Source organism: Grampus griseus (genome assembly GCF_964374135.1).
Source record: "Grampus griseus genome assembly, chromosome: 3".
Taxonomy (NCBI): Eukaryota; Metazoa; Chordata; class Mammalia; order Artiodactyla; family Delphinidae; genus Grampus; species Grampus griseus.
In genome coordinates this window covers 28,324,804-28,345,824 of record NC_139019.1, presented here as the reverse complement: position 1 = coordinate 28,345,824, position 21,021 = coordinate 28,324,804, and the positions used below count along the sequence as shown (strand labels likewise).

General features: G+C 41.5%; 1 protein-coding gene across 1 annotated transcript in view; it reads right to left on the bottom strand.

Moving 5' to 3' along the window:
* RAI14 (retinoic acid induced 14) overlaps positions 1-21,021 on the bottom strand; it is a 147,218-nt gene that overhangs the window by 2,108 nt on the left and 124,089 nt on the right. Inside the window, exons 6-17 of the mRNA XM_082652304.1 lie at positions 18,701-18,758; positions 17,921-17,991; positions 16,265-16,371; positions 15,133-15,311; positions 14,846-14,874; positions 13,539-13,625; positions 12,530-12,616; positions 10,060-10,114; positions 7,066-7,184; positions 4,871-6,406; positions 3,543-3,671; positions 574-639 (exon numbers count right to left, since the gene is read on the bottom strand). Coding sequence (XP_082508430.1) covers positions 574-639; positions 3,543-3,671; positions 4,871-6,406; positions 7,066-7,184; positions 10,060-10,114; positions 12,530-12,616; positions 13,539-13,625; positions 14,846-14,874; positions 15,133-15,311; positions 16,265-16,371; positions 17,921-17,991; positions 18,701-18,758 — 2,523 coding nt within the window. The remainder of the gene's footprint in view (positions 1-573; positions 640-3,542; positions 3,672-4,870; positions 6,407-7,065; positions 7,185-10,059; positions 10,115-12,529; positions 12,617-13,538; positions 13,626-14,845; positions 14,875-15,132; positions 15,312-16,264; positions 16,372-17,920; positions 17,992-18,700; positions 18,759-21,021) is intronic.

The window sequence follows — 21,021 nt, the reverse complement described above, 5'->3', positions numbered from 1 at the left end:
TAAATCCTGGCACTGCCTCACCTGGGGAGTGAGATGGCTGGCTGGGATGAGCCCTTGGCTTCCCACTGCCCTCCCACCCTCCCCGATCTTCAAGGAAATGTTGGCCCTACCCATTCCCACATTTCTAGGAGGAGCTGAGTCAAAGACACGACCCTGCTCTTTTTCCTCCGGAGGATGAGGGGGCTGGGTCTCCTACCAGACTCCTCAGCAAAGGGTTTCTGGCATCTCAGTAGCGAATGTGAGCCCAGCCAGCCAAAGCACCAACAGTTGCAGTAGTGAGATGGTACGGATAGCTCTGAGAATATCATCAAACCCGGAAAATAACACCTAGACCCCTCCTCCTGATGGGCAGCTGCTCCCACACCCTCCTTCAAGCTCCCAACAAAGGAGGCAGCTCCTGGTTAACAGGGCACGGGGCTCCCAACACAAAATCCAAAGCAAAGCAGAAGGTGTTCTAGAAAGCTTTCCAATGAAGAGCTGTCTTCTCAAATTCTCATCTGCTCTACTAGTTTCATGATGGGCGTTTGGGCAAGATCTGCTGTGGTATCTCTTTAGGATCCCCAGACACCATACCTGCACAGCGTACAGAAGGTGCATTCTGTAAACTGATATCACTTCCTGGTGTTGTTTCTTGCACTCCTAGAAAGAGATAATTTGACATTGTTCAAGAGCTTAGGAGACCTTTAAAAACAAAAACAAAAAAACTAGGAGAAAGCTGCGGCCAAACGCTACCCTAGTGATTCCTTCCACCAACCAGCATACGAAGCTTTCAGAATTGCTGTGGACTCAGAGGATTGTGTAGTTTGGAATGCTTGTCAATATTCTTAAGGAAAAAAACTACCTGTTTCACATCTTGGTATGTCAACCCTAGAATAAAATTCATGTAAAAAGTAGATATGATAATCCCGAATTTGTTTAAAAATATATATACATACTCAGGCAAAGAATACAGATATAGTCGCACAAAGTAAACAGTGCAAGGAACTATCTACTTTGTCAAATGCAAAAAGTTATTGTCTCTGAGTGGTTGGATTATAGGCAGTTTTAATTTATAGTAGCTTCTCCAGAGTTTTCTGTATCTTCCAACTTTTCTATCGTATACAATGACCAAATATTTATTAATTTAAAAAATTATTCTTTTAAAGAGAGTTATCGATCACCTTCTATATAGCCAAGTGGTGTATAATCCCTGGGGAATTCAATGATTTAGCTGTCAGCGTACCAAGGAGGTGAACAGGGTGACGGCACCAACCTCAAATGGTCCCTCAGCACAGCTGTTAATGATTTTATTTCTCCTTGTTGAGCTGTAATTCCAATTCCTCCTAGTGACTATTTCAAGGATCTCAACTCAGCTCTTAACTCGTCTAAGAAGAGGCCTTTCTGTCTACGTCATGATGGAAATTTAGACTATCACATATGGATCACTTTAAAAATCTACTGAAGTCTATCAGTAGCCAGTTTCACCTCCTCCCCAACAGTGTCAGATGTGAGACGTCCTTCCTATTCAAGGAAACCCTTTGAAACCTCAGTCTTTGAAGTTCCTGCCAGTAGAAGGTACGCTTGGTAGCCCTCTCTGTGCAGTTTCCTCCCACCTCTTGGTTGCCTCCACTCCATCATTTATAGCTTTGTCTTCTGATCACTGTCTTCCTTTCCGGTTCTGCTTCTGTCATCACTTGGCTGACTTCAGTATCCACGTGGATGAGCCACCCACCACCCTGGCCTCTCAGTCCCTCGACCTCAGCTTCATGACCTGTCCCTCCTTCCAGCCACCCGCTCTCATGGTCAGAGCCCTGCTTCAGTCATTACCTCTGAGATCTCAGTTGAAAGCATCCCACTCCCTCACCACCATCTCCCATCTTTGCAGCAAACCTGCTTTAGGCTTCCCCTGCCTCCTGCTGTGACTCTTCAGCCCCGGCAGATGCCTAGCTCCTTAGTCACTTCTCCAGCAGCCAGCCTTGGCCATCCATACTCCACCCTTCCACTGGAACTGTGGTTGCCATGGCTACCATGGGCCATCTAAATGCCACATCCCAGTCCCTGCTGCCTCCTACTCATCTCTTTGAGATTCAGCACAACCATCGCCTCCTGCAGGAAGCCTTCAGAGACTCACCCAGATTGGGTGAGCACATTGCCTCTCTATGCCCACAGCACGTTGGGCACCTATCAATGGACGCTTACTACACTGAAGGCAGGGACTGTGTCTTATTCATTTTTATATCATCAGCACCTTGTATATTACTGATACATAAAAGCTCATTAAATGCATATTGAATAACTAAGAATGACTGTATAAATCATTAGTACTTTATCTACAAGTCTGTGATAATCACTTGATCAGAAAAATGACCTGCAAAACACAGTCAAGAGCAACTTCTCCTTCCCTGACTACTCCTCCACTGCTCTAGTAGAGCTGGCGACACAAGAAAAGCTGGTTTTGTACTTTGTGGCCAGCCGGAGTAAGGACTGTAGAAACCTGCATTCACCAGTATTGAGTCTGTACTGAAGAAATCACAAAATCCAGGTCCTGTTTGTAAATGGAAGCTAGAGACAGTCCAGGATAGACTAACCTTCACGTGCAAAATGTAACATACCCTCAAGGACTAAAACTTTACAGACATTGTGATAGACTGACTAATAGCCCTCCAAAGATGCCCACATCCTAATCCGTAGAACCTGGGAGTGTGACCTATAAGGCCAAAGGGACTTGCAGATTAAGGATCTTGAGATAGAAAGGAAGATTATCCTGATTATCTGGGTGGATCTAAAACGTAACCACCAGGGTCCTATAAGAGGGAGGCAAGAAGGTCAAAGGTGGAAGGAGGAGATGGGAGGACGGAATCAGAGGCTGGAGTGATATGCGTTGGGGATGGAGAAAGGGGCCATGAGCCAAAGAATTCAGGCAAACTCTAGAAGCCGGAAGAGGCAAGGAAATGGATTCTCCCCTAAAGCCTCGAGAAGGAACCAGCCCTGCTGGCACCTTGGCTTGACTTTTGTGAAACTGGTTTCTTCGGACGTATGGATCTCGGGACCTGTAGTAATAAGTTCGTGTTGTTTTAAACCAAGTTTGTGTCGCTGTATTACAATAGCCATCGGAAACGAATACAGACATGAAAGGGCTTTCCTGGGTGAAATCAGGAGAGAGGCCAAGAAGCAGCTTCAGACATGTAGACATACAACTACCAGAGATCCTGGCCCCTAATAAGAAACAGCTCTCGCCGCTGCCAGAGACAGTGACGACCATGGCAGAAAAATGGAGAAAGGGTAAAAAGCGAGTGGAAGAGCGAACAAGAGGCCTCCTCCCACTGTCCTGTGGACTCCTCCCTTCCTTCTCACTGATACGTGTTACCCATCGCACTGCAGGCAATGACTGAGAAATCCATCCGCTCCCTCTCTGGCCTTCATCACAGAAGTTTGTAGTCAGCTGCTCACTGAGGCGCAACTCGCCTTCAGGCTGGGCGTCTGCCCGCTGGCTCCCTGCTCCCCCTGGTGTGCCGTCTGTCTCCCCACACCCCCAGCCAGGCCGCAGAAACACGTCCACTCACAGCCAGCTGCTGCTGCAGCGCCTCCAGCTGCTGGCTCTGCCTCTTGGACGAGCTCGTGGCGTAGGAGAGCTGCGAGAGGCTGTTCAGGGCCTCCTTCAACTTGGCGACTTCCTTCGACATCTCGTTTATCTGGCGAGAAAGGAAAGCTCTGTCAGTAGGCAAGAACGTGACAGCAGAAGCAAGACTCCACCTATTTTTCAACCTGTGACATAGCCTCTCCTGGCCTCTGGGACTGCAGCAACCCCTCTGTTATTTTTAAAAGAAAAGCCATAAAATGAAACATAAAATCAGATAAAAACAGATAAAATCAGGCAAACCAAACAAAGCCCTCTAAGGCCATTCCATGCAGACAAGAGCCCCCCGAATGAGAGACTGTGTTTTGGGGCCTGAAAAGGTAACAGAAGCTGTGACATGGATTTCCTTCGTTCACCCTTAAAAGGGGGACGGTTGAAAAAATAAATCAGAAACAGGATTTCAGGTATTCCTTATTCGAAGACAGCTAGGTCTTGCTCCATATTGCTGACGTGGGCAGTCAGGAATAAGTTTTAGAAACCCTGGTATCTCGGGCATCTTGCCTCGTAGTGAAGACAGTCGCCCACCTCCACCCCGTCTCTTGGCTTCAGGAGCTCTTTTTGAAACATTCATTATAATGAAGGAATAAAAGATAAAAAATGCTCTCATGAATGCCATTCAGAACATCTGACCCAGGAGACCGGGAATGCAGAGCAGATCCAGGCACGGAAGCATCATCCGCTTTTCCCTTTACTTTCCTCCTTCCTCCCCGCCCAGCCCATCTCACATCGCCTGCCCCTCACACTTCCCGCCTTATTATCCTGTACACCTTTGAAAATGGGGCCCGGGGAGGGTTTTTATACTGACTCAGAGGAAAGCTCGTGGGGTTTAGGGAAGCAATATCAAGTCTGGGAGTAATTGGGTTTTCATATGACAGAGGAATCTGTCTGGATTCCAACAGAGTAGAAGTTCAAGATGGGTCACAAATGCTTCTCAGTTGGTGGGTTCACTTCTGATCCCTGACACCTGGCAGGGCTTCTGTAAAATAATTTTTAAAGGGAAAACATGTCCCACACATGTGAAAATGCTTTGGTATGAGGGAAGCAGTAGAAGATGAGTTTTTTTTTTTTTAAATAAATATCCACCCTACTATCTTTAACGTGGCTTTGGGGACAGAGGGAGTCATGTGTGGAGCCGCTGACCATTCACAATAGGTCAGCGCTTACAAATGGTAAAAATGTTAACTACAGTAAGTGAAGGCTGAAAGTCCTAGCGTGTACTAGCTCGAAATTCAACAGCAGTACAGTCTCACCAACCTTCTTGTCTTTATCCTCTTCCAGTTTTGAAGCGCTTTCAGAATCTCTCTTCATTTCTGCAAGCTCTTCCTGAGCGTCCTGGCATTTTTGCAGAAGTTCATTTACTTCTTGCTCTTTGGATTTCAAGAGAGTCTGAATGTTTTCCCTTTCCCTTTTCATTTGTGAGACCTCGCTTCTAATCTGGGCAACCTCTGAATGGGCCTTCTCTTTCTCTTTCACGGAATCCTTTAATTTTGAGGCCAACACACTCACTTCGCTTTCCAAAGACGACTGGAGCTTCTCATAGGCAGACCTGGGCACCATCGCGTCGGTCACGGCCGCCTTCTCCTCTAGGAGTTGTTTCTCCAGCTTTGCCACCTCGCCTTCCTTGCTTGCAAGGTGCTCTTTAAGACTGCCTATCTTCTCCTCCATCTCTCTGGCAGTGGTCCGCAGCGTGGTTATCACTTGCAGATGCTCCGTCATGGAGACAGAGTTCTCTTTCTGCGCATCTACCAGCTGTTTGAGCTGGGTCAGCTCACTCAGCACTTGGGAATACTGCGACTTCATTTCACACAGGGCCTCTTCAGCCTTCGCTCTGGATACGCTGGTCACCTGCATCAGCTTCTCGTGCTCTGCCTTATGGATATATTCAGCTGTGACGTCTTCTAGAGATTTCCTCTTCCTGTAATCCTCCAGCTCGGCCTGGGCCTCTTTGTACAGCTGGGACAGCTCACTCACCTGCTTGTTGAGTTCATCTATCATCCTGTTCATGGCCTCTTTCATGTCCCCAGCTTCATCGCCCGCCTCCTGGGTCATCTGATTTTTCAGTGTATCTTTTAATTTCATGATTTCTTCTTGGGCCTCTTGGTATTTCTCAAACAAAAACGCCTTCTCCTTGTTCATATTCTCAATCACCGAGCAATACGAGCTTTTCATTTCCTCGTACTCTTCCCCAGGTAGCTTCATAACCACCCCTGTCTCCCTCTCTACAAGCTTTTCCTCCATCTCTCTCACTCTCTCTTTATTTCGTTCACTTTCTTCCAGTGCGTTCTGGAGATCCCGCTTTAGCACGTCTATTTCCTCCTCTGTGATCCTCAGCTCACGGAGGCCTGAGTCAGTATCCGCGCCTTCCGGTGAGACCAGACCTAGTTTCATCTGCTTCTGCACACTCAGGACTTCTTTCATAGCTTCCTCGTACTTACTCTGAGTTTCCTTAAGCTTCTGGCTGAGGTCGGAGCCGTTCTCTGAAATCTCCGAGTTGTTTAAGCACACCGACTCTGTCCTTCTGGCCTGGAGCTCGGCCTGCAGCTCTTTCCTCTCTGCTTCAGAGCTCTCCAATTTCTTCTGCAAGTCGTGTAGAATCTCCTGTAGTTGCTGGATTCTGACATCGCTGTCGATAGTGGATTTACTCAAGGAATGTGTTAAGACAGATGGAGATGGTCTGGAGTCTGGAGGAGGGGTTTCACTAGGTTTGCCCAGGGATGGGGCCAAGTCAGTTTCAGCAGAATGGTAAAAGTCAAAGCTCAGGTCTGCTTCTGCCTCCCTGGGTGTTTTGGCCTGGAAAGAAAAGGCAAGAATGAAATAGCACCAAAGGTGGGGTTAGATGAGCAAGCAACGGCAATGAGAGAGTGATTCCAAACCTTACACGTGGGAGAGCAGCAGGATGGCTCTGCACGCGTCCTCTTGCCCTGTGAAAAAATACGGTCCGGGACGCGGGAGTCGGACTAATGACTCTAAGCTTCTTCTGTGCTCTCTCAGGACAGATTATGTGTGCCACTTTAAAAATGTGAGATTTGTTTTGGCTGAAGAGCCTCTGACTCAAATTTTTCCTTTGTTTCTCATATTATTGTAGTTGCCAAGAGGGACAATGGGGTCAGTACAGCTACTTCTTATCAAGTTCTTAAATGTGCTAAGTGATCAACTTTACTAAGTGAATAACTGACTAATCATATATGTGTGTGCACATATATGTATATATATTGTCATATATATCATACTATGTATATAATCATATATAATTTACCAATTTGCAAAAATAGTTAATGAATAAACTCTCTCAAGAAACAAATAATTTGAAACTATAAAATGCTTAAGGCGAATTTTAAAAAGAAGAAACTAAGGTCAATGTCTAAAACAAAATATCACCTGACTAACCCTGAAAAACCCAATAGCTTGAACCCTACAGAACAGACTGTGTTGGCAATCTATTTACCTACCTGTAATTTATCTTGTAATTCCTTATTGTGTAAGGTAAGAGAAGCAACTTTTGCCTGCAGTAGGACCAGAAGATCTTGTTGGTCAGCTTCAGAACTTATATCCAATAAGCTATCAGCGCCTTGGAAAAGAGACAGGCAATTTAAAATAATATTTTAAAAATTAAACTGTTATTTCTCTGACCTCTTACAAACTCACTTTCTACCCAATCCAGTTCTTCTTCCTGGTCCAGACTATGACTGAAAGCCCCCTGCAGCTGGATAGATGAATAGCAATTCTCAGGTACTGGGGTTTCCTTACTGGCGTTCCCCTAACACATATACTAGGTGCCTGGATACAAATAAGCACATCTGAAAACTGATGGATTCGGTCACACATTTTCCGTTCACTTAATCAAGTGCCACACCTTGGTTGTTTTTTGTTCCTCCCATGCCTAATACATCCCATTCTGTGAATCCTTTCAGATAGATCTCTGGAATCTGGTTCACTTCTTATTCCCACATCCATCACTCTAGTTCAAACTTCATCACCATACTTGGTAACTCTACAAATGGCTTCCTAACAAATCTCTCTCTCTCTCCTCTAGTGAAAATGTAGCCTGTACCAACAACACTGTCAGACTAATCTTCCTAAAACATACTTTGATAGGGTCATTCCTTTGGTTCAAGTGCTTTAATTGCTCTCCCTCTAAAAATAACCTCCAAATTCCTTCATCTGGATTAAGGCCAATAGGATCTGGCTCCAATCTACTTTTTTTCAGGTTTATAACTCCTGATGTTTTTCTCTAGTATCCCATTTTCATCAGATTCAGCGCTTCCATCACATCCTCTATATTCTCAACACAAGGCTGCTTCTTTAATTCTTCATCCGTACGACTGCCCTCGTAGCATCTCTTTGGCTAGATAACTCTTAGGCATCCTTCAAGACTCATGGCAAACTCTGCCTCTTCCTTAAAACATTCTCTGACCACCCACCATGAAACAGCCTTCTCTGAATCCCACAGTAAACACTGTTGGTAAACCAGAACTATTTGAGATTCTACTGATTATCGTGCTGAAATAACCTTTAAAGCTGTGCTACTCAAAGTTCTCATTGAGACAAGACAAGAAACGTCCTCCAGAATGTCACTCAATGTACTGCTTCCTTCATCCAGAAAGTCTTCCTATGGAAACAAAATTGTCAGGTGGGCAAAACAGTGTGCTTGGCTGGATGACTTTCTGCTCTAAACTCCTTAGTTATTTTAGATTGGCAACAGTTTAGAGACCACACTCTGAATAGCACTGATCCAAATTTCTACTGTTACTTAAAAATTTTCTCAAGCCATTTAATGCAAGGATGAAAATTTTAATCTTTTTTTTTTTTTTTGTGGTACGCGGGCCTGTCAATGTTGTGACCTCTCCCGTTGCGGAGCACAGGCTCCGGACGCACAGGCTCAGCGGCCATGGCTCATGGGCCCAGCCGCTCCGCGGCATGCGGGATCTTCCCGGACCGGGGCACGAACCCGTGTCCCCTGCATCGGCAGGGGGACTCTCAACCACTGCGCCACCAGGGAAGCCCGAAAACTTTAATCTTAATTTGGAAGGATACAAAATGACATTTCTTCATAGAAATGCTTACTAATCATGTCTGGTGTCTAAACCACAGCTTTATGAGTGTTCTTGACAAAGAGTCTGGTCAGCTTGGAATGAACCAGGGGGTTGGGAGGGAGCATGAGGGTAATTCTAAGCAACAAAAATTACTTCTAAGCCATGATGGATGGCTTTTAAAGTATACAGTGTAACAACTGTTCAGTTATATTAACATTGTTCTCTGCCAGGAATATTTCTTAATATTTCTCAGTTCTGTAAGTTAAGGGCTCCAAACACATGTGAAATACATAGCAGACTAAGAAACTGAATGCTGGAGCAAAAAGGGGCCTTTGAAGTAATCTGCTCTACATTTCAAATTGATTCTGCATATACCGTCCTACATTCTTAAGAGGATAAAGCAACAGGATGGACTCGATACAATGAATTAAACCGTGTCTTGGTGAGGACAATATGATAGTGTGTGATTTCATTAACACTCTTTGTATGTGTCTTTTAAAAGTCAGAAGTAGAAAAGTTAGATTGTGGCGGCCGTGGAGGTGCTCAGTTGGCTCTCCCTTCAAGAAATAACCTGCTGCCCAGTTGTGAGGAGGGCCGCTAGCTGGCAGCGTACAGCCTATGGACCTCATCTCAAAACGATGTTTTAAGATGCATAAAATAAGCTGGGATGGAGAGAGAGAGTGGCACTGACATATACACACTACCAAATGTAAAGTAGATAGCTAGTGGGAAGCAGCCACATAGCACAGGGAGATCAGCTCCATGCTCTGTGACCACCTAGAGGGGTGGGATAGGGAGGGTGGGAGGGAGACGCAAGAGGGAGGGGATATGGGGATATATGTATCTGTATAGCTGATTCACTTTGTTATACAGCAGAAACTAACACACCATTGTAAAGCAATTATGCTCCAATAAAGATGTTTAAAAAAAATAGAATGTACAGGTTACAGTAATTGGCGACCTTTGTAACACACCAAACAACAAGATCTGGAAGCAGGTCTAATAACGGCCATAATTTCTAGCAGAGATACTGTAAATGATCTTTCAAGGTATCTGTAATAACAGCGAGGGGATATGATATTATCTGTGAATTTTCTTGGTGTCAGAATCAGTGATCTGCTAATACCACTGGGGCTTATTGCCTACCTTCATAATTGAAGGAAGTGCTAATGCTAAATTAGGAACGGATGAAAACAGAGATATATTTCACACCCAAGCTCAGGGACTCCTTAATCTAGGTGAAAGCCCCCTGAAGTAGAGAACACCGGGCTGTGCACCGTTGGCAGCCTTAGGGTGGCACCCTGGGTTCTCCAACTTCCCCAGACAGGGTACCCCTGCTTGGCCTTTGCTCTCTTAGAGGAACATGAAATAGAGATCGGTCAAGGGAACAAAAATGCCCCTTCATCTTACCCGTAGTACTGTCACTTAGTCTGTCTTTGTTTTCCCGTATAGAACTGATCTCAGCCTGCTGGAACACAAAAATGACTTAAAAGAATATTCCTGAATGGAACACGCTACAAAAGAATCAAGCAAATTTTCCTCCTTGAGTTTATACAAGTTGGTGCTATCCTACTAGAAAAACAGATAATCTCCAGGAAAGAAGATATTTTAAAATACAATAAAAGTGACAGTTATCTCCTGAGGTGCAATTTTTACTTAGAGGTTCCAGAGGGTATAGTCTCAAAATATTTTTCAGAAATTTCAGTAAGTATATTACAAATATCTTTGAAGATTATAATAAAATTAAATAATAGCTAATTTAGTGGGCTACGTGCTTAAAGCTTTAGATGGTGAATACTACTTTCATAACAGAGTCAAATAGAAGTTTCACTTAACTGGGTAATACATTAAAATACATTAGAAGCACTTTTCAGCTTTATCATTTCATAAATTAACTATTAATATATTATTATTAATTATTTTTAAGGGAAATGATAGTAAAGGAGACCTGTCACAGGAAATAAAGGTAGTTTTATAAGGGAATAAAAATTCTTATGGCTGTGGATTGACGATCCCATCAAGATTTCCTCTAAACCTGTATCCCTGAATATCTCTGTCCATTAACATATTGGAAAAATTCTTTACCTTCAAAGCCAGGTTCTCATTCCAAAACAAAATACAGTCACTTGCCAGAAATTGCCATGTTTTATCTAGATGAGCCGCAGACCATGATAAAAGAGAGAACTGTTCAGCAAAGAGACTTTTGAAAGGCTCAAATGCTAAAAATGAAGTGGCTCATTTTTGGCAAGTGCTTATCATAAAAAAAGCTGTATTTTCACTTAAAAAAATAAATGCTTATTTTTCAACTCTATTAAGGTACAGTAAACTACATCCATTGGAAGCTTACAATCTGAGGAGTTTTGACAGATACACACCCAAGGAACCACCACTATAATCAAGATTCAGAATATTCCCATTACCTCTAAAAGTTTCCTCATCACAGCCAATCCCTGCCATTCCCAGGCAACCACTACTCTCCTTTTTGCATTTTCTAGAATTCCTATAAATGGAATGTCAGAGGGGATGAATTTCTTTGAGCCTGGCTTCTTTCATTCAGCATGATGGTTTTCAGATGCATCCATCATGCTGCTTGGCCAGCACCTCATTCTCTTTTATGGCTGAGTAATATTTCATTATATGTATGTATCTCAGTATCTTTATCCATTCATTTGTTGGAGGACATTTGGATCTTTTCTAGTTTGGGGATATTTGAATGAAGATGCTATAAACATTTGTGTATATGATTTTTTGAGACATATATTTTCATTTCTCTTGGGTTAACGTCTATGAGTGAATGGCTAGATCATATGTTAGGTATGTTGAACTTTTCAAGAAGCTGTCAAACGGTTTTCCAAAGTAGTTGTACCATTTGACATCCAACCAACAGAGTATGAGAGTTCTAACTCTTCCATGTCATCACCAACAATTTGTATTTTTAATCTTTTTAAACTTTAGCTATTCTAAATTGTGTCCTTTTTATCTCTTTGTGATTTTTTTGAAAGAAATAAAAGTCTTTTTACACCTATTTCTGAAAAACATAATTTGTGATATTATTCTTTGGAACGCATTGCCTCCTTTGAGCCACCATCATATTAGAAGATACTAGGGTGGTAATTATAAGAGCATAACTTGCTTTCCTTGCCTTGTATTTTAATAAAATCTAGTTAAAGCAAGGGAAGTGATAGGTTGACAGAATCTTTTCCACATCAATGTGCATCCAAGTTAAAAGAAAATTCATTTTTAGTAATTCTTAGAAGGGAGAAAAGAATAAACAATTATGCCATTGAAATTTCATTTTAACAATTATAGATTTTACTTTCTTTCCAAGTACAATTTCCTAGTGATTGTTAGGTAAGCAGATATTAAATTGAAATACCCTCCCGTTCCTTAAAATACTTTCCAACCACAAGTCTAGAGAATCAGGTAGAATAAGACCTAATGGATTTTCTAAAATTCTAAAATAAATACATATTACTTTTATAGTCAGTAAAAAGTTTAATTAAAAATATACAATTAAAAAAATAAATTAAAAATAATATATAATTACTTCTTAGTAAGACATCAGAGAATAACCATTTCTTTCTTTTTGATTAGTATTATAGCAACTCAATTTGGTAAGATGACTGGTGATCTTAAAGTCTTATCTTTGTCCTTTTTTAATGAAGAAAATTAAATATTAGCTAACAAATATAATTGATTCATGCTACTCTTTTTGTATGGAGCCCATGCTAGGAAAAATAATCAAAGGGTGCTTTATGATGAAAAGGTTTGAACCAATGACTGAGAAATATATTCTGTTTCGCCCAGTGTTGTGTAACTTAAATTAAATCTATTATGTATCTTAAAATTCAATAATAAGTTGGACACAGAAAGGAAATACCTTGAAGGGTGGTTCAGCAAAAAATACTGATTCCTTTCCTGAAAGTGGTGTTGAAGTTATTGATCTTGGGGAAGACACATCACTCAACTAAAGAAACAAAGTGAAAACCATCAATAAAGAGTCCTTTTTCAAAGTCTTCTACAGTGCCAAAGAATTAGCCTATTTAACCAATGCAAATAAAATCTAACAATAATTATCCTTAGTTTCAATTAATTCAAGGGTAACATATTTTCAGTGTAATTCAGCTACCTCAAATACTTTTTGAAAGTTTGCCCAGTAGAATTAACTACGGAACTTCACTCCTATATTCACTAGAATTAACGTTAAAAATTTATAAAACTTCTATTGCAGATTAAGAATATTGTTAATGAATATGCTAACATATTTAACATTACTTACTGGATGAGATATTCTGCTCAAATATTTGATATGGATTATTCTTTTTATGGCCTATGATTCTTTTAATAACAAACCCTGGCCTGTTTTTATTTACCATTTCATAGATATTCAAGCTTCTTCCTCTGTTCAGTAATCACCATAAGCTCAGAAATGAAAGCTGTTTTTTAATATTAGTCAACCTTAAGTGTAACAGGAAAGGCAAATGTATTGTAACAACGTTTAATAAACCAACTAAAATTCATTTTCAACTAGCGCCTCACCAGCTACACATTCTCCCCCACTTTACTAGAGCTGTTAATACGAGCTCTGAAAGTACACTGAGCTCATTATCTCGAGGAAAAAGTTCCTGTCATGGATTTTAAGAATTTTGAGGTTTTTAAAAAAGATACGGTTCAATTCTTCAGTTTTGAAATAAGAATCAACATTATTTCCATACTAATAATCAAAATTCTTCATACCACTACTTGTAATTTAAAACCACTACAGAAAATTTCAAATGTGCATTTAAGGGTCAATTTTAAAACAGTTCTTTTTGGCCTAAACACAAAATGACAAAATTATGGCTTTGTTGTTATATGTTTGTTCATTGTTGGTTTTCTTTTATTTTTACCTGGGTAGGACTGATAGGAGGTGGTGGAGCTTTGCGTTTTTTTGGAGTTCCACTTCTCTCTGAGCTTATTTTAGAGACTTGATCATGCTGAAAGTTGTCACAGTCCAAAGAATGGAGGTGGGTTAGTTAGGTTAGTAAAGTCTGAGTAAATAGCTTCATCAAACAAATGAGAAAAACCTCAACAGTTCATGCATTTCTTACTTTATCCAGATCTGAAATCTGCTACCAACATAAAAATAAGTAATATGCATGCTCCAAGTTTTCTTCTAGCAGCCCATGCTTTAAAGCAAGAAAATAAAAAACACAAGACAAAACCAGATTAAGTTGGTATGGAGAACTGGGAAAGTAGAGAATAAGGGGTTGTTTACCACAACTTAGAACCCAGAATACATTCATAGTCTAGCTTCCATCTTAATGCAAAGCAGTGGTATTTCCCCGACCTTTTCATTACTTCCAGTCCTTTTCTTAAAGAGTATACAGTTGACCCTCCATATCCACAGTTTTCACATCCAGATTCAACCATCTGCATATCCCAGAATTCCAGATACAGAGAGCCAACTGTATCACACTATTTTATATAAGGGAATTGAGCTTCTGCAGGTTTTGTTATTCCCTGCAGATACCAAGGAATGACCATAAATATGGGAAAAAAGGGAGAACCTCAGCTCTGAAGGTTATGGATAAATATAACACAATTGGTACAAAATAAATTCACTATCAAGTATTTGCTGATTATGATAATTTTTTCAAGAACCTTGATGTATAAATAAATAAAACAGCCAAATATATATCTCATTAATAAACAGAGGTGACTATGCTTTTAGGAAAAACTCCAAAGTAACAGGGTAAACTTCTCAATTTCTATCTGTGTAAAATGAATGACATTTTAGAAAAGCTCTAATTAAAATAAAAGAAAATGCTAAATCTCTTACTTTCATTAACTAACATGGCTATGGACAGAGTTCTGTAATTCCTGCGATATTACAAGTAGTTAAAATACTGTTGTTCTCAGAGTTAAAATCACATCAAACCTTTTCACACCAGTAGGAAATATTAGTATATTTCAGAAAAAGATGAATATATAAGTAGCAAGTTTAAAGTTACATGCTTTGGAAATAGGGTAAATCATTAAGAAAATATTTACCACCTTACAATGAATCATTTATTCCAAAGACATTTTACTCCTTAAGTAGTTTCAGCATAGTCTTTATCACTTTCCTAATGGACCACAGAGTGGTTTAATTAGAACATGTTCAAACTCCCACAGGCAATGATGAAAAAGAATCTCCATCCCCAAAGATAAATACCTGCTTTGGTTTTGTTGGTGTCTTTAAATCTATAGAAGAAAAGTGAGGGAAAAAAAAAACCTATAAGAACCATAATTACTCATATGCACTTTGGGTGGCGGGGTATATAAACACACACCCACACACACACACACACCCATACACACAACATACACAATATTCAACACTATTTTTCTCCAGAAATATATTTAAAAGAATAATAAAATATATTGCACAAATTCCTTTAACCTTTGGGGAAAATGGAGTGGATAAATTTAAAACAACACTGGCTATTTTCTTTCACATACCAGCATCCTGAGAGATTTTTGATAATAGAAGGCTTTGAATTCCTGCATTTTCTGAGAGTTTGGAATAATGTAAGGCATTGTGTCCAAGAGAATCTACAAGGTTTAGGTCTGCCCCCTTTTTAATTAAGGCTTCCACAATGTTAGAGCTGCCAATCTCACAAGCCAGCATGAGAGCAGTTCTAAAGAATGAGGAGACAAAAAATTAGTACACAAAATGTGAAAACTTGTTGCTAGGAAATCATTTCATTTGTCTTAAAAACAGAGGAAAGAAGACTAAGTGCAGTTAAACCTGTACTACACTTAATTTTCTAGGAAATTCAAAGTGGAATGCTATCAAAATAAAATTGGGTTGCTGTTTTATAAAACTTCAGATTAAATCAGAACATTAAATATTAGGTCAAATAACATAGACATAATCTTCTAAATATGATGGAATTTAATACGATTGGCACAAATCTTGCCTTTTTTACAAATCAAGTTTTTTAAACAACCTATAACATTATTAAGACTGTTTTTAAAAAACAACCAATATGTTTACTTTTATTTTGCATGAAAAGGCAAAGGAAACGGCCTATTCATTTTAGCATTTAATAATCTCATCACAGACACAGTCAGCAATGATGCTCCCAGAGGTCTGGGGAAAATATTTTTTAAGTCAAAACAGATTCTTCTTTTTTTTTTTTTTTTAGTTTATTAATTTATTTATTTATTTTTGCTGTGCTGGGTCTTTGTTTTTGTGCGAGAGCTTTCTCTAGTTGTGGCAAGCGGGGGCCACTCTTCATCGCGGTGCACGGGCCTCTCACTATCGCGGCCTCTGTTGTTGCGGAGCACAGGCTCCAGACGCGCAGGCTCAGCAGTTGTGGCTCACGGGCCTAGTTGCTCTGTGGCATGTGGGATCCTCCCAGACCAGGGCTTGAACCCCTGTCCCCTGCATTAGCAGGCAGATTCTCAACCACTGCGCCACCAGGGAAACCCAAAACAGATTCTTAATTATCCAAAAAGGCAGAAATCAGTAAAAGAAAGAAATTAAAACTGCTTTAAAACAAACGATCCAAAATACATCTCTGATATTTTGAAAGCTTCTCAGAATGTGGATATCACTGAAATAACATGCTTTCTAATTCTGTGGTACCTTCCATTTTTGTCTCTGGAATTTACATCTGCTCCATGATCCAGGAGAAAGCGACAGACCTCACTGTGGCCATTTTGTACTGCAAGAAGCAGTGGTATATTCCCATCCTAGGAGGCAAATTCAGATTAAGATTTATAACTTAGATGACAAATGCCGGAACTGCAAAGGTCCTTATTCCTTCTACATTTATTCCTGACTTGTCCTGCTGGTCTTACATTTGACCCACCAAAGTAGTCTGCCCCCTAATAGGTCAACGTCACACCCTAACACTACCCTTGTTATGGAATCCCACTGACTGTGGGCTTTTCCTCAGGAGTCGGTCTCTCGGGCTGCTTGTTGCAACTATGATGTGAGGGAGAGTGGAACTCAAGGTATGTAAAGGCTCGAGGCAAGTATACCATGTTTATTGAGAAATGGTTCTCCATGGTTCTGGAGAAATGAAGGGTCGTTTCCATATGGCATTTGTAGGTCCCACTGCTCTAAGCAGTTTCTTCTAGTGAACTACACATATCCTAGTATCCTGCCATGCCACCAGTCTTCTCAGAAAGCATACCCTTTCATAATCTTACTAGGTATCGAAACATATGTTAAGAGTTTATTTGTTCATTACTGACACATGACTAGATAAAGGGACTGATGGAAAGAATGATTTGTTTAATATAACAATTGGCAGTTCCTTTAGAAAAAAGAATTAGATCCCAACTCATACAAACTATGTAAAATGGATTAAGAATCTCAACATTACAGTATGAAACGAATGAAAAAAAAATACTAGAATTTATAGGTGACAATTTCCAGAATCTTAATTTGAAGTGGGGTTTGACTCAAATTATGTAAACCATAAAGAGAGGCTTTTATTCTGCTCTTGCCTTGAACATACCCCACAAATGGGGTCGACAGTAATTTTAAGGTGGACGTATTCAAATAGGCAAAGGAAAAAAAAAAGTTACAATATATCCAATTATTTTAACATGGGGATATTTAAAAATACAATTGCTGCTTAAGGATTAAGTATCCACTCAAAGTCGAACTTCAGAATTTCTAGAAAATTATCTCTGTGAAGTTGTAATACTTTCTGGTTATAAAGTACCGAGATTCAGGGAGCGTGAATTTATTTACAGATTCTCAATGCTCACTTCGCAATGTCCCCATCAGGTATAACTTACACATGCCAAGTCCCATGCTACAGCAGGAAATTTAACCCTATAATCAGAAGCAGTAGGCATGTCAGTTTATTCTCAAAATAGCCCAGCAAGGTCAAAATCGGCTACAAGTGGTCTTTAAAATCGGAAAACCCTGGTACCAAAGGTAATATATGGGGTGCAAAAAGAAAATAATAGAACTTCTATTTAGACTTATTTTTTATTTATAAAAATCAAGAAATTAAGCCTTATTCGTATTTAGGTTGCTGGTAAGCCACGTGTCTATCCTTAGAAGCAAACAGAGGAAGTGCATGCTGCAAAACGTTTTATTAACGGTTTAAGGACCAACGGGGATAATACTTAAATCTGTTTTGCACAAGAGGATCTAGGTCAGAAAGCAATAGACTTTTACCAAATGCTTGGGTCTCTAAGGTCTTCGTGACTCCCAGAAGTAGCCCATGGTGCTCTAGACACCAGTGTCCATCTGCACCTCTAGTGGTCACCTGGTACTTACCAAATCCTTGAGGTTTATGGGGCTTTTGTGCTCACAAAGAACCTGCACAGCTTGAAGGCAGCCCTGTGCCGCTGAGAGAAAGAAGACACAGAAACCACAGCCAATCACAAAGCTACTCTCACAGCCAGGGGCATCAAACACTTCTATGAAGGAAAAGTTCACCTTCCACCCAGTTTGCATACGTTGCATTGAAGAGAAACGATGTCAGAATGGTTAAGTGGTGTTTTAAATTACTGTTTAATTTCGGTGTCATCCAGACCTAAAGGCAGTGCTTGCCAGTTGTTGCCTTTAGGCAAACCTTTGGTTTAGCTTTTCCTCAACTAGCACTAAAAGAAATTTGCAAATCTCATCATCCTGGACTTCAGTACCAATGTTTCGTCACTTGAAACTGTGTGACAGATAGTAAAACCAAATGTTGATAAATAAAACTGATTGATGTTCCTTTTGATCCCCAAGTAAAAAAAAAAATCTGTACCACACATTACCTGAAATCTACAAATGCTCATGAATATCTCTTAAACAAGAACCTGACGTTAATTAAAATATAATAACCAGGACAATTTTTACTAGTTGTTTGGCAGGCGACTGACGAATTCTAGCTGTATTCCTCCGTAAAACCCTACACAATTTGCAAACTGAGGAAAATGGGAATGATGTCTATGAATGACGACAGAAAACTGCATCAGGAATAACAATGGCAAGGTTAATGGCTTAAATAAGGAAAACGAACACTTACTGTTTCTCATGGCAGAAGAAGACAAATAAGAGAATGAAAGTTACCTGCATAATGTAAAGCTGTTTTCCCAGAGCTGTCGATACTTTCGGCTGGGCATTTAGACTGTAAGACAAAAATCAATAAACACGTAGAATAAAATTCAGTTCATCCTTTTCCTGCAAGGTAGGATGCAACTTCCTAAGAAAAGTATAATAAACATGAATAAGTCCCAACTGTTGTGCTCCAGGGGCCCAGGGTCTCATGGGGAGGGAGACTCATCTCCAAGTAATCATGACACAGGTGAACTGTCACCTCTTGGCTGCTTTGACCGTCCCCTCTCTCTTCTATCAACTCTGTTGCCAACAGATCATCCCCACCAGCTAACAAACATGCTCTAGGATTTCTCATCTCGATCCCACCTTTCCCCCCATTTCCTGCCCTAATTCTCTATCCGCCATCACAAAACCAACTTCCTGTTAAGAATTGTCCCACACAAGCCATGTTTCCTCGTCTCCCATTTATTCCTGGACTCACTGCAGTTGGGCGTCTGCCCTCAAGACTCCACAGGGATGGCCCTGATCCAAGTGGCCAGCCACCTTCGTGTTTCCAACGATGGCAAACATGCTTGCCCTCCTCTTACCAACCTCTCCCCGGCAATCCACTCCCTCTTCTCCAAACACTCTCTCCTTTAGCCCCTAGAGCCCTGCCTGGCCCATCCGATCTTGGTTTTCCCCCCACTGCTCTGGCCACGCCTGCCCCTTTAGCCAAACATAAAACTGTGGGGCTCCTAAGTGTTCTTTCTCTAAGCTCTCTCCCTCAGTAATCTCAACCACACCCATAGCTCGAAATCCCATTAGAAGCTAATGCCTCCCTAGTGTATATCTTAACAGTGACAACAGTACTGTGTAAGCATTGGCTATTAGTATGTGCCAGGTACTGTTCAAAGAATTGTTTTAAGGCTCTTGACAATCCTAGTTAGATACTGTTATTACCCCCATTTACAGATGAGGAAACTGAGGTACAAAGAAGTTAGTAATTTGCTCGGGTCACAGTAAGTGGCAGAGCCAGGATTCAAAGCCAGACAGGCTGGGCTACAGCCAGTGTCCATATCTGTACACAGCAGATGGCATCTCTGAGCCCCCGGCTTGACAACCCACAGCCTATTTCACATTTCCGCCTGATGTCTCAAACGCAGCACAGCCAACACTTCTGGCTTCCCCTCCCCGCCACGCAGCCCGAGCCGTCCCTGCCTCTGTCAACAGTGCTATCATCAGTCTAGTCACTGAGCCAGAAACCACCGAGTCATCCTTGATTTCTTCTCCTCTTCCTCCTGCCACGTCCTGTCAATTCTGTCCCCAAAACACACCCCGATCTACTCTCCTCCCTTCCTCCATTGTCACCACCTGGTCTGAGCCAACACCTGCTCACCTGGACAGCCTTGATGGCCACCTGGCCGTCCTCAGCTCTTTAGTCAATTCTCTATACAAATAGAGTGAACTTCTAAACCGTCAGTGTTGCTCTTTACTGCAAAGTCCTCCACAGTTCCACACTGTACTCTGAGGAATCACTGTCTGCCCATCATGACACACAAGGCAGCCTGGGCCCTTCTTTTTTTTTTTTTTTTGGTGGCCTCCCTGCACGGCATGACCAGAGATTACCCACGCCCCCTGCAGTGGAAGCGCAGAGTCTCAACCACTGGACCGCCAGGGAAGCCCCCTGGGCCCTTCTTTCTGCTCCTCATTGGCTTTGCCCCCAGCCCACCCACTGGCTTTCTTTCCTCCCCGGCTAGTTAGTGACTTTCCTACCTCAGGCCTTTTGTACTTGCTGTTCTCTCTGCTTGGAATGCTCTTCGCACAGCTGAGTTCTCAGCTTAAATATCACCTCCTCCCCGGGGGCCTTCCTGAACATCCCTCCTCACTCCCCTCTGACAATACTCTGTTAGATTTCTTCTCAGTGATGTGCAATCGGTCATGTGTATTTCTGTCTTCATTTACCAGAAGCCAAGCTCCAGCAGGATAGGGGCTGCTCTGTGAGTAAATACTCGCTGCTTGACAGAGCGCATGGTGCCCAGGGACCACTTGCTACAAGAGAGAGTGGGGGAGAGTTCATCTGAAGACTCTCACAAGGCTCTCTTTGTGCCCATTGCCTTAAGGAGGTGGAACTTTGAAATGGTAGCCACTGGAGAAGGGAAGTCTCTCCAGCAGACAGACAGTAAGAGCAAAAGGCCGGAGAGAGAGGGCGCAGGGTGAGGGGCGGCCCGAGATGGCAGTGGCCCCATCACGGAGGGCGTGGGTCGCCCAGACGAGGAGTGAAGCAGTTACCAGAGGAGTGCAGGACCCAAGGTAAGCAGCCCATTAGGAGGCCGTCAAAGCCTCCAGTTTTAACA